Source organism: Onychomys torridus, chromosome 13 (assembly GCF_903995425.1).
Source record: "Onychomys torridus chromosome 13, mOncTor1.1, whole genome shotgun sequence".
In the NCBI taxonomy this organism is placed as follows: domain Eukaryota; kingdom Metazoa; phylum Chordata; class Mammalia; order Rodentia; family Cricetidae; genus Onychomys; species Onychomys torridus.
The window spans coordinates 24,630,900-24,645,126 of record NC_050455.1 but is presented as its reverse complement, the minus strand read 5'-3'; the positions used below and the strand labels follow the sequence as shown (position 1 = coordinate 24,645,126).

Sequence of the window (14,227 nt, the reverse complement as noted above, 5' to 3'; positions counted from 1 at the left end):
GAGGGTCTGCTTTGTTAACTTGACAAGGTGACAAGTCTGGAGAGAGGAAAGACTGGTTTAGGAACAAGTAAGCCAGCCCAGTCTCATGCTAAGTTTCAGCAGAACCTACAGCTCCTGGAAAATATGAAAAGGGTAAGCACACAACACTAGGAATTCTTCTGGAATCCAGGGTCGTGAGTCTCTTCGGATACCTCACTTCTTTCATGCAACTTCACAACAATTACAGAAAATGGAAACTTCATTTGTCACTTGCTAGAGTTTCAGCCTGCCATATCATACAGAAGCACTGAGAAAATACACAACCAGTCATATAAGATCAATGTTTAATACAAATTCTTCACAGACCCTTAAAGACACTTTGATCCATATTTCCACATATGAATTCACTACAAAAATCAAATAAATAGGGGCTGGAGAGATGGCTCAAAGGTTAAGAGCACTGGCTGCTCTTCCAGAGGTCCTGAGTTCAATTCCCAGCAACCACATGGTGGCTCACAACCATCTATAATGAGACCTGGTGCCCTCTTCTGGCCTGCAAGCATATATGTAGGCAGAACACTGTACACATAATAAATAAACAAACAAATAAATAAATAAATAAATGAATGAATGAATAAATGAGTAAATGTTTAAAAAATCGTTCAATTTGCAGTAAAAAAAAAAAAAAAAAAAAAATGCACATGTCAAACTAATGGAGCTATACCCAAGATGTTCCAGACAAAGAAAAAGTGGGAGAGGGCGCAACAGCAAGAGAGCCACATTGACTTTGTAACTCTTAACTCACAAGGCAGCAAATGAGATGCAGCCTGCGTACAGTAAATTCACCATCACAAGAAGATATCTTGATGTAATATCTGAAGCTGAACGGACAAGGATACCAGAAAACATCTTCCTTGTTTTACTCTCTTAAGTTATCATTTGAAAAGGAAATGAGAAAAGTAAAAAAATACTGATTGCTCCTCAGTCCTTGGATGCACATAACGGAAGAGGGAAGGAGGGGACCAAGAGGAGCCATCAGAAAGGACACCCAGATGCTGCACCAGTGACAAAGGGTTACTGTTTCTGACAACAAATAACTTCCACCTTAGCATACTTTCAGTCAACGACTAACATAAAGACTTCATTAATGGTGCTGGAGAGATAAGATCACTGACTGCTCTTTCAGGGGACCTGGGTTCAATTCCCAGCACCCACAGGGCAGCTCACAACTGCCTGTAACTCCAAGATCTGACACCCTCACACAGACATGCATGCAGGCAAAACACCAATGCACATAAAATAAAAACATAAAAAAAATAGATTATTTCTAAAAAGACATCATAAGCTGATATGGGAGGAAACGTACAAACAGTACTTTTTGCTTGGAAGTACCGCCTCACTATTTATAGACAGACGAGAGAAAAGCCCCCATGCTACACTGCAAACACAAGTCACCCAGCTCAGCAGCTCCAGACCCGTGTTCCTCCTTCCCCCATCAACAGCCTTGGGGACACATGAAATCTATGCACATTTTATTAAAAAAATGGCTAGCTATGCTGCAGGGAGTCAACAAGTTCTACTAATGAGAACCACAATGCAAGGGTTGGCCCTAGAGCCCAGGCAGCCCCTCAGAACTAACAGTGGGGAGATCTTAGAGCAAAACTCTCGACTATGACTCTAAGTCAAGTCCCAGAAGCGCCTCAGTAACGACTCATTAGGAGAAACTGCAGAAGTTACATTGTGTTGCTAAAACCTGAAACTGATCTTGTATGTTCCTAATGTAATGTGTCTGCTGTTGAGTACCACAGGATGTTCCCTCCTTTGAGCAAATGGAGCCATAATATCAGGACTAATAACTTGAACTTTACAGGGCATTCCCACACTAAAGAAATTTGTGTCCTATCTATCTTATATCCTTTTCATGTTATAAAGAGAAATTACACACACACACACACACACACACACACACACACACACACGATTTCTAAGAGGTAACAAATCTGCTCTGCTCCAAATTTATGTTGGTCATGTATTGAAGAGTACTGAAATAATAGTTTTGAATTCAAACTTTCAATAGTCTTCTATTTCAAATACTGATAAAATGGATAAATTTTTTTAAATATTCCTTCAGTCTATACAAGTCTATATACCACATAAATTATGTCTTTATTTTTATCCCCCCACATACATACACACACTCTCTCTAGAAGAAGAAAATACCCACACGGTAAGGACCTCTGTTATTTACTGCTACATCTCTGCTTTGTCTGTGTGCTTTGTTTTGTTGTCTGAGACATTCTTACTATGTAGCTCTGGCTGGCCTTGAACTCATAGAGATCCATCTGCCTCTGTATCTCAAGTGCTGGGATTAAAGATGTGACCAATCATGCCTGGCTTAGGAAGTCCACAATTGTTTGCTAACATAATCTTTCTACATCTTTTTTTTTCATCTTTCAATCTATAAAAAAATGTGCTTAGGTTTTTGAAAGCTTAAATGTAGCTAAATAAATGAAATACTGCTCAAATCTGTCATTTCAAGTTTTTTTGTTTTTTTTTTTAAATCTCCAGATTTTTCTCAATTTCACATCCCAAAAGATCTTATTCAGGCTGAAGAGACAGATCGGGTGCTTGCTACATGATCATAAGGACCAGACTTTAGGGTCTGCTGATAAGCCAGGCATTCTGAAACACGTTAACTTCAGTTCTGAGGGATTCAAGACTTCTGTGTGTGCACAAACATAAACACACAACACATACAGATGTTGTATGTATATAAAGATGACTTTAGTAAAATTCATAAAGCTCTGTGTTTGTCAACCGTCTACACACAACTGAATCAGAGTCTGGATGCTGAATCCAAACAGAGACATCTGCATGTCTACTAACAATGAGAATGAGAAAGTTCACTGGTCTAATAGCTGATAGGAACTTAGTATGTACTTGGCATCATTCTATGCCCATATCCTAAAAGAACATTATATTAGAGTGGGTAGGGCTAGATAAATAAGAACATTAAGTAAATCCACTAATTTCAGATAGTAAGGAAGGCTGGGAAGGACATAAGCTGAGGGAATCTAGGGAGGTGACTTTTGGGCAAAGAGCACATCCAGGCCTGCAGCAGAAAGGTATGACAGGCCAGCAAGGAGACCCACAGGACTAAAGGCAGCTGGAAATGCAGATAGGGCACTTCATGAGCTACAGTTAACTACAGTTTCAGACTGTGTCATATCTGTCCCTAGAGCCATGGCAGAGGTAGGTGAGAAAAGTCTGAAGCAAAGGAGTAGCATGCTCTGATTTAAGGAGATAATACTGGCTTTCTTCTCAGGGAAGAAGCTAGCTAGCAATCAAAGTACAAGCCAAATGCCTGTTAGGAGCTGCTGCAGAAATCCAACACGACGACAGGTTATACTACAGATGTGATCACAGAAATTAAAGACAAAGAAAATGGGAGTTGATTGGTCAGATCTGGGACTTGAGGGAAGGTTGAAAAGGCCTTAGAATTTGGGTTTGAGAAGCTGAGCAGGAGACACAAACAAAATAGCAGTCCACAAGACAGCAACTGTAGCCTCATGGCAGGGACTGTTAAAAAGTCAGCTAAAACCAACTGTTAAAATGGTGCGCCTTGTGCACTGCACCATATGTAATGGTCATAACAGGAGTGAGGTGACCAAGTTACGTTTCAGCACGTTATTGGTATCATTTGTCTTAGCAAACAACAACAACCTACTATGCATCAATTTTGTATACTTAACAACAAAAGGGAAATAATATAATTAGGTTTGAATTTCTCTAATAAAGTGTTTTCTTTTTTGTGCTTTAAAATCTCATCCCAGTTTCTAAACTGAACTTATAAAAGCTCTATTCTGGAACACTGGTGTCCTACAAATGTACCTCATTTAAAGTGGCACTTCCATTCCCAAGCTACCAGCCCCGAGACTTGTACTTTTTCTAACAGAAAAACTGGAGGGCAGGGAGACTGTGTCTAAGAACACTGCCATAAACAAGTGCAGGCACACCCTGGCTTGTGCCCTGGACCCCACGATTCAGTGGAACAGCTGTGTCAGTATGGCGGTCTTGCCCACTCTGTCAGCAGAGGGCTGCTTTAAGGAGTTGGTTCTCTCCTTCCAGCATGGTCTCTGGAGACTGAACTTAGGCAGTCAGGCTTACAAGGCAGAGGCAAGCACTTTACCCACTGTGCTAGCCAGGTTTATGTCAACCTGACAAAAGTTAAGAATCTTTGGGGCCAGGCAGTGGCGGCGCATGCCTTTAATCCCAGCCCTCAAGAAGCAGAGACAGGTGGACCTCTGTGAGTTCCAGGACAGGCTCCAACACTATAGAGAAACCCTGTCTCGAAAAACAAAAACAAAAAAACAAACCCAAGAATCTTTTGGGGAGGTAAATCCTCAGTTGAGAAGATGGCCCTACCAAGATTGGCCTATGGTACATTTTCTCGATTGATTACTGAGGTGAGAAGGCCCAGCCCACTGTGGGAGGCGACACCTGGGCTAGTGCCTGTAAACAGGACTCCTCCATGGCCTCTGCTCAGCTCTTGCATTCAGGCTCCTGCCCTGACTTCCCTCGATGGTGGACTGTGACGTGAACTATAAGCTGAAATAAACCCTTTTGTCCCCAAGTTGCTATTTGGTCATGGTGTTTTATCACAGCAATAGAAATCCTAAGACACCATCATATCAGATCTGGAGCACATTTCTTTAAAAACCTAAGCAATCAGGCGACACATCTCAGGAATTAGGTGTGAGATGCTGTCATCTGACTCCAGGAGCAGTTCACAGTATGTCTATAGCAGTAGTACCCAAGTGTTCATGGGAAACCAAAGTGAAGCGAAGAGCTTCAACTTTAAACATAGGTCCAAACGTTTGTGAAGCACAGCAATGCTGCTCAACATAGAGGAGAGCCAGAATCATCAGCTCTGAGGGACACTGAGGAATTCTGCTCCAATTGGCCAGCGTTCGCAGAGGCTGCTCTCTATCACTCTTGCAAATCTGTTTCTCATTTTCTAGATGGACTTTTAATGACATGAAAACTGGACAGGACAGTAGGGGAACCTGCTCTAGGAAGAATAAATACGGGGTGCATAGATCCGCAGAGAAACGATATAATTATCTCATGTTCAATACTGAAAGGGGCATGAGGGGACAGTGTAGACCTGTCCTATCTAGAGGTCTTAGCAAGATGAAAAATAAAAGGATTCTTGACTGGCTGAAAGGCCAATTATACACAAGACCTGTTCTCTCAGGAGATTTCTGGTGGCAAGTTGAAAGGTTCTATCTTATGCTTTCTCTTAGACAACATTTTAAAACCATCAGATTAGATGAAAGGAGAAAGGCTATTTATTTCTTAAAACAAAATAGCAGAGCTAGAAGAAATGGCATACATTTGGAAAGTTGATAATATAAAGAGCAATGACAGCAGCAATTCTGACAAAAGGCTAGACCAGATCTAAGTTTACAGTGACCGAGTATCAAAACTCCCAATGCCCACATGCACCCACACTGACAGAAATGGACCAGATGCCATTATGGAGTAGGTACCTCTACAGGAAAACCTAGGGGCTCTAACTGACTGTGAACTAAGTGGGAATCTCAGCACACAGCTATTACCTAAAAGATTAGAATTATCCTGCGATATAACGGTAAGTCAACCTCCAGAATGACGAAGGTCTTGGCTACTGCCCCACCATGTTTGCTGCCCCTGGAGCAGGTGTTCACGGACAGCTGCACTTAAATGGAGGACACTCAGGGAAGAGCTGTGATAAAGAACCGCTCCCAAAAAGCCCAGAAATCATCTAGCACTGTCCAGCAGATACTTGTGAAATTTTTAGTAGTGACGTTAAAAAACTAAAAAGGTGAAATACATTTCATCTAAAGCTGTTATCATTTGAACATATAATAAATGAAACTAAAGTGTTTTTTTCATACTATGTATTAAAAGTATGTATTTCGCTCACAAGTGTTCAACAGTAAGAAGATGGGGTGACAGAAAGACTGAAGGAGTCCCAGAAGGCACATGAGTTTTAGATTTGGGAGGGGGGGTAGACGACACAGAGTCTCACTAAGTAGCCCCAAGCTAGCCTGGAACTCACTGCATAGAACATGCTGACCTTGAATTCCTGGACTCTGCCTCCTAGGTGCTCAGCATACATGATGCTTTAAAAAGGCTACACAGAAAGGGATTTATACGGCTGAATAAAAACCCATGATTTGATGAGAAGTAAACACTGAATAATCCACTTGATCCCTGGAGAGGAGAGTAAATCTGACTGTTAAAGTCAGACCCTCCAAAGGAAAGCAAAGCTCAAAGCCAATCGTGCCAGGGAAGAGAAGTAGCAAGTGAACAGGTGAGGTTCATAAAATGGACCTATGGGGAAGCAAACTCAGCAGCCTTCACCTCTTCTGTGGGATTTCTATGTAGCAGGCTAGGCAGACTGTGTGCTCAAGATACCTACTAAAAATCATGCATATGCCGTAACTTCACAGTACACTGAAGCACACAGTACCGTGTATTATGTAATGTGTCTGGCTTTACTTTTGATTCATCATAAAATCCAAATATTCCTCAACTCTTTGGAAAGTAGTCCCTCAGTTACCCACACCAAAACTGATAGTTTATACTAATGGGGTTACTTGGGATAGGGAATCAACCCTCTTATTAAAGAATTGAAGCTTCGTAGGCCAGCATGACTGGGAAGAGTGAGAGTGAGATCCATCAATCACATAATCGCATACATAACGAAACTTGAACAAAATCTCTGGACATAGAGACTCATGGGAGCAATTAGGTTGGTATATCTACCAATGCCACAGGTGGGTGGAGTGCCCCAATTCCATCTGTAGGGGGACAAAAATTTTTTCTGAACTGCAACCTGTGTCTCTTCATTTGACTGGTCCTGACTAAAAGTTTGCCTTTCAAATAAAATGTTGTATGTATGTGTTGTTCTAGTCTATTACCAAGCCAGAAATAGGTTATAAAAATGCCTAGGATTTGACGCAAGCTGGTCTGAGTGGTAATATCTTGGAGCCCTATCTTGCTGGGGTCTCTAACCTTACCCTGCAGGTTTACACTAATTCCTGGCAGTTAGTATCCAGAAGTCTGTTGCTGTGTTTCAGAAAAATCACTCCTTCCAAACACACCCACAAATATTCTTTGTGGTTGTAGAAGCCGACCTTCTCCTTTCCAGACATATATATATGCATACACCACCAGTCATGTATATATTTTATACACTGTTCTTAATTCTGCTGAACCAACAAGGAAAGGAGGTCCTCACATCAAAGTTGGCCTGTAGACATTTATCTCAGCTAGAAGGCAACTAATGAAAAGAAATAAAATCAGGGGATTAATAAAACACATCAAAGCATTTTTTTTTAACCTTTGCTAAAAAACCAAGGCTCTGATTATTTCAAGGTGTGTCGTTATAATACAAAGGTTGTATGTAGGGGAGGAGAAGTCTTGTCATGGAAAAAGAAGTTCTGCCTTGAGTTAGGAATTTGAGGCTTCTAACACTTTAAAAATTAATTTCCTTTTCATGGACATAGTAATTATATATCTTACTGTCTCAACTATCAAAAGTATAATCGTAACTGTTTGCAGAACGGCACTACGTAGCCTGGGGTTGTGCCTCAAGGAATGAAAATCCTGTGTCATTTAACATACAGGTAAGACGTAGAAGGTAATGAGTGCAGAGGGCATGCAGCGGGAAGAGAGGGGAGAAAAGGGTTAGAACTGAGCTGTGCTGAGGAACAGCACTCTCCTTTCCAAAGACTATGTTCAGAATGAAAAGTTTGGAAAAGTTTCCGAAGTCAAGTACAGTAATGATCACTCAGTCTCCCTCTCTCCCCACAATTGCTTTCTGTTTTCTTCAAGTCTGGGTCACACTATGTACTGCTGGCTGTTCCGGAACTCACTCTGTAGCCCAGGCTGGCCTTGGAACTCAGAGATCTGCCTTTTCTGCCCCTGAGTGCTGGGATTGAAGGTGTGCACCACTCTGCCCAGCCCAGGCGTTGTTTCCCAATCTGTTAGTCCACTGGACCAATGCGCTCAGTGAGCTGCACTACTAGAGAGCCTCACCACAGTAGAGGTGTGGATGCTGGGAGCAGCTCCTCAAGCCTCAGTTTCCACGTGAAAAGGACTACAGAAGTACACAGTGCTGTATACCACAGGTGCTCATCAATTTCAACTATGTTTGGCTGGTGAGAGAGCATGAGGATGAGGTAAGTGGCTTACCAAAGGGCCCTCCATGTGGGTACAGCCAAGAGCTGCCCTCTCTCCAGACACTGATGCCCATCACTCAAAGGAACTCTGTAATAAGTTGGCTACTTATAAGAGACTGGTTTCCTGAACATAATTTCTGTCCACTTGGAAATTAGTCTCATATTGTCACATGACTGCTGTGAACCAAATTATGCTTGATGGAGATACAAATGAAACTCTCCAATTTTAGTTCCAAATGTCAGAATCATTAACTTGACTGACAGGCTGACCTATGCATTCTGTACATATGCTCAGAAAAACACTTCAGTCGATATTAAAAGAAAATGAGGTGTAAAGTTAGTAAAGTGTTTAATGTGATTACTGATACTTTCCTTGAATGACAGTGTCTCTCTGTGTGGTCCCAGCTGTCTTGGAATTTGCTGTGTAGACCAGGCTAGTCACGAACTCAGAGCTCTGCCTACCTCTGCGTCCCAAGTGCGGGGATTAAAGGCATGCTCCACCACCCAGGTCCTTGGAGTGTTTTTATTGTGTTAACTTGGGCAGTGTCGCTATAAATCACATTTTACATTCTGCTTTTAAATAATGACCACTTACCAATGGGCCTATGAAATATTTATCAATTATTCATTTCTGTACTAATGTTCTGTGTGTGTCTATACTACTAATTAATTAATCAATCTAAATTCATTTAACAAGAGAAGAAACTTTAAGTGGCAATTCACCATTTCTAATTCTTTTACAAACCAACCATTTCCACACACATTTATAGTATAAAAGTATGTCTGATGTAGCTGATGTTGGGGCTTGTTTACTCTTAAAACAGGACTGAGCTGGAGTCTACCTTGAACATAAGGCGAAACATCTAACATACCTATCATTCCTTCGGTCCTCAGACCATGGTGTTATAAGTAACCTCCATTCATGGACAGGACACAGGAACTGAGAAGAACAGGGTGAGCTGCTGGGGTGGAAGCCTGGCTGATGCTTCTCAGAAGAGCATCAGTCTGCAGCTGCTGCCACTTCCTGAACTATGTGAGTCTCACTGCCATGGTCTCACTTCACCTGCACTACCAGTAAGTGGTGGTGTTTGCTAAAAGCTTCTGGACAAAAGCTACCCAAGCCATCAATGTAAACTGACAGAGAACAGTAGTGACAATAGATACCCAGTGATAACTGAAAGACTGTAAATGCTGTGTATTAGGTGAGCTCTTGAGAAGGCAGAGCTAATTAAATTCTGTGATTAAAACTGACGACTCACCAAGTTACCTATGTTAAGCAGACCACTAGCGCACTTACCTCAATCAATTTGTTGGCGTGCTCCCGGAAAACTTGGGCATACTCCTTAACTTCTTTCTCATTCCCGTTCTTTGCAGCTTCGATGAGCACTAAAAGCGGGACGTTGGTCTCCAGGAAAGAATCTGATACATGGTCCATGACAGCTTTGCGAAGCTAAGAATTACATTGTATAAGTTTGATTTTATTTCTACAAGAAGTTAAATTGTGGTATACTACATCTAATGGAAGCCTATGAAAGACAGTCAGGACTTCTAGAACTAGGTCCCCCATGGAAGCAATGCATTGGGACAACCTGAGGAAAGGGCTGCAGAGACCATGGCTTACACTCCACTCAGTACTTTAGCAGCAGAATTTCCCTTCTCAAGACAGGGCCTTTTTTCTTTCCTTAAAACTTACAAAACTTAATGGGATCAAAACACTGTTCTGGATTGAACTGGTACATAGCTTTAGAATATATGTAATTAGCCTAATTAGTTAAAATTAAATGAAAAAAGAAAAAAGAGCACTCTCTGGTTTATCTACACTATAGGGTTATGCACTATAAATTTTAAGTGTTATCTTTCTAATCACTGCTGACACTTGCTTCACTAAAGGCACATCAATTTTTAGTTTTGTTTTCTATCTGGTATGAACAAGAAAATGACTCTACTAATTCCTGAAAACTGTCCGAATTCTCACTGTAACTTAAGTCTTAATACATTATACTACGTATTTATAAAGCCAACTCTAACTTCTTTTAAAAACTTTAACACAAAATTTAATTTCAAAATGTTAATGGAAATTATGTATCATTAAAGGAACAGATTTTTAAATTTACTAACATGGGAAATTCAGTATCTCCAACATTACTGTTCTTGATATAAAAAGACTTTTCCAGCAGTGGTTAGAAACTGACAATCTATATACCGAATGGGTGGACATGTGAGTAAGTGGAATCTAGTGGATGGAAGTCAACACAAGGAGATCCTCTGATGTTGTTTTCCCAGGTCCCCAAGTCATCTGAAATTGATTTTCCTGCCTATACATTCTTTTCACACTAGAGCTAATTTATTCAGTCCACCCCAGAGGGAACATAACAGTCAACATCCCTCTGAGATGTTTTAGACATTAATAAGCTTATTAGCAACAGAACAGAAAGAGTCACTTTTCTGAAGACTTACCCTTTCCCTTAATTAAAAATGAAAGCCTATACTTATTAGAATTTTCATCAAAACTAAAGCTGAGAACTTAGGAAACAAAAGTAGCTTTTGTAAAGCGTACCTGTCTGCGCAGGTCCCTTGTCTTCTTGGTCATTTTATCTATTGCGGAGTTGAGCGCGTCACTTCTTTCTTTGCGTCCAGCCTGAATAAACAGATGTCCATGTGAGTATACTTCAAGAAATCTTAATGAAAGTCTGTATTTAGCGTTAAAGCAACGCTGAAATAAAAAAAGAACCAACAGTAAAATGGGCTTTAAATTTTTTAAATTATTTTATTTTTAAGGGGAGGGTGTTTTGCCAGAAGAGGGCATCAGATCTAGAACTGGAGTTACAGGTGGTTGTCAATTGTCCTGTGGGAGCTGGAAACCAACCAGGACCCTCTGCAAGAGCAGCAAGTGCTCATAGCTGCTGAGCTGTCTGTCTCTTCAGTCCCAAACACTGTGGTTTTTGAGGCGGCTCTGTGACTGCCTATGGAACTTGCCCCTGACTTAGCTAAGCTGGCTAGTTTTAGCTCAGCAAGCTTCAGGGATTCTCCATCTCCTCAGTTTTAGGATAATAAGAGTATACCACCGAACCTGGCTTTTTGCAGAAGCTCTGGGAGTCAAACTGAGGTTGGGCCCTTGAGTGTGCATAGCAAGTGATTGATGTGAGCCATTTCCCAAGCTTCAAACAGTAAGATGTGGGTTTGGAGACATGGCTCAATAGTTAAGAGCACTTGCTGCTGCTCCAAAGGACCCAGGACCAATTCCCAACACCCACATGGTGGCTCACAACTGTCTGTAATTCCATTTCCACACCATCTTCTGGTCTCCAAAGGCACCAAGTATTCATGAAGTATACACAAATAAATATGTGGGTAAAATACCCATCCGCATAAAAAAATAATTAAAAAATCACAACCATGAACTGACTTGAGGGACTTACATAGACACAGGAGCATCCACTTTAAGACACAATGCCACCACACACCATGAATCTTAATTCTGCCTTTGCTAAACTATCCTAAAAGTCAATTTGTCTTTTTGTTACTGTAGAAACAAAATGTTAAAATAAAAATTTTTTAAAAAGACACACACAAAAAAATAAAATAAAATAAACAAAAGGTTTTGCCTCCTCAGTCAAGAAGGGTTTGTTAGGCCAGGCAGTGGTGGCACATGCCTTTGATCCTTAGTACTTTAGAGACAGGCAGGTGGAATTCCGAGTTCCAGGACATCCAGGGCTACACAAAGAAACCTTATCTAAAAAAACAAAACAAAAAAGGGCCAGTTAGCTCAGGTGTAGTTACTGACCCTTGGAGAATGTGCTGTCCTGGACAGAGCACTAAGTAAACATGTTTCTTTGCTGGTTTTTTGTCCGTTCATTTTTGGTACAAAGAGCACACTTAGGGTTCTGGTCATCCTCTAAAATGGAATTGGGATATAACACACATACATCCACACCACTCACAACCTGAACACTAAGCTCAGTAGAGACAGTTTACTGAAGGTAAGAGAGACTAAGGGTTAAGAGAAAGCCCTTGCTGCTCTTGCGGGGTCCAGGCTCAGTTCCTAGAATCCACACAGTGGAGCATAACCGTCTGTGTAGTTTCAGAGGGCCAGAGTCTCTCTTCTAACCTCAGCAGGCACTAGGTATACCTGGAAAACATTTACACATATAAAACTAAAAACTCAAACTGCTTACTGCTTTATAAAATTGGATTTGTTCTTTTAAAATCAGAGTTGCTCTGAATTGTTATCTATAAAATAAAATAACTCTAACATAAACATTAGGAAAAGCAACCAGGGGGCACACATAGACTATCCCTTATTCAAAATGCTAGGCACCAGAAGTATTTCAGAACTCTTGAGTTTCTTTTAGATTTTGAAATATCTGTATAGACTTATTATAAAAAACTTTAGGACTCTGGAGAATTTAAAGTTTGCGGACTAAGGATGTTGAAATTGTGTACGGATTATCACAACAGAGAAACTAAAGCCAGCACCCTGCACTCTCACCCACTGGGAAACTGTGTTGTACTGCTTGAAGAACCCTGGGGTTTGCTTCATTTCAATAGGGGTATCTCTGTCTAGCAGTGGCAAAGGGCTTCCCGAGGAAACAGACATATTTCAGGTTTCAGGATAAAGCCTCCCTTCAGCAAGTAAATACCAGCCGAGCTGAAGAGAGGCAAAGGTTACTAGCTGGGTCAGTGTCTAATAGTACAATTCTCACTAGGAATTAGGAGTTCTCATCTCATCAAACAGAGAAGCTGCTATAACTTCCTCCTACGAAACAAACTACTATTTATTTACACAAACTCCTATGCCTACTTCTTACTCCTAAAATGAGCAAGACCAACCATAATTCTTTTCACAGAGGACTCAGAATCTAAAATAATTCTGGCCGGGCGGTGGTAGCGCACACCTTTAATCCTAACACTCGGAGGCAGAGGCAGGTGGATCTCTGTGAGTTTGAGGTCAGCCTGGTCTACAGAGCAAGTTCCAGGACCGGTTCCAAAGTTACACAGAGAAATCCTGTCTCGAAAAGCCACACACACACACACACACACACACACACACACACACACACACACACACAAAGAGCACTCAGGTGGCAGTTGGATCTTTGTGAATTCCAGGCCAGCCTGGTCTATATAGTGATACCCAGCCTCACAATAATGAATAATAGCAACAACAACAATAATAATAATTCAGAGCAATACCTAATTCAGTAATATCCAGTATCATGGAATGCTATGATAGATGTTCCACTAATGATAAAATACCACGTCAGAGTAGTAGTCAAATTTTATTAGGAAAAAGCTACATACTTCTGGACTCCATTCCCAACCAGTTTTTCGAGACAGGGTTTCTCTGTGTAGCCCCGGCTGTCCTTCACCTGCCTCTGCCTCACTCAGCACCACTTGAGGCATGGACCACCAGCACCCATCACCTCCCATCTTAACTCTCGAGATATGAAAGGGATGAAAAATACAGCAGCCGCAAAGGCAAGAACAAGAAGCCTTGACATTGCTGGTAGCACCTCAAGGCACAGTTTAGTCTGTAAATTTCAAAGCAAACCTATAAAAATCTACTCAACCTAAGTACAAAACATCCCTCTGTTGACTAGGGGGAAATGTTCCCCGCTGAAGAACCTATAATGGTCTTCTTAAGGCTTTTCTGCCAGAAGCTCTCATCTTCTCGTTCTACATACAATCCCCATAAGAACCTGCCATTTCCAATACTTTGACAACTAAGATCACCTCGCCATGCTCTATCCATGTGTTCTGATCTGTCACATTCTCTCTCACCTACTGTATTCTGATTCCTATCTTTCCTTCAGATAAGAATCATCTCTTTCTGGAAGCTTCCACTGGCCAACCTCAACTCTAAGTTTCGAGTCCCCTGTCCCTTGACAGTGCTCACACAGCACGAGGCACCTTTACAGCAATAGAAACCCTAAGCCAGGCACAATTAAACAAATGGTTTTACAAAGCTCATTTTTTTACTATAAAAGAGTAGAGGGTTGGGGATTTAGCTCAGTGGT

The 14,227-nt window shown here is 41.2% G+C and overlaps 1 protein-coding gene across 3 annotated transcripts in view; it reads right to left on the bottom strand.

Moving 5' to 3' along the window:
- Ctnna1 (catenin alpha 1) overlaps positions 1 to 14,227 on the bottom strand; it is a 130,293-nt gene that overhangs the window by 24,215 nt on the left and 91,851 nt on the right. For all 3 annotated transcript variants that reach the window (XM_036204225.1, XM_036204227.1, XM_036204228.1), the window contains 2 exons: positions 10,768 to 10,848; positions 9,508 to 9,660 (listed from right to left, as the gene is read on the bottom strand). In XM_036204225.1, the coding sequence (XP_036060118.1) occupies positions 9,508 to 9,660; positions 10,768 to 10,848 (234 nt within the window). The remainder of the gene's footprint in view (positions 1 to 9,507; positions 9,661 to 10,767; positions 10,849 to 14,227) is intronic.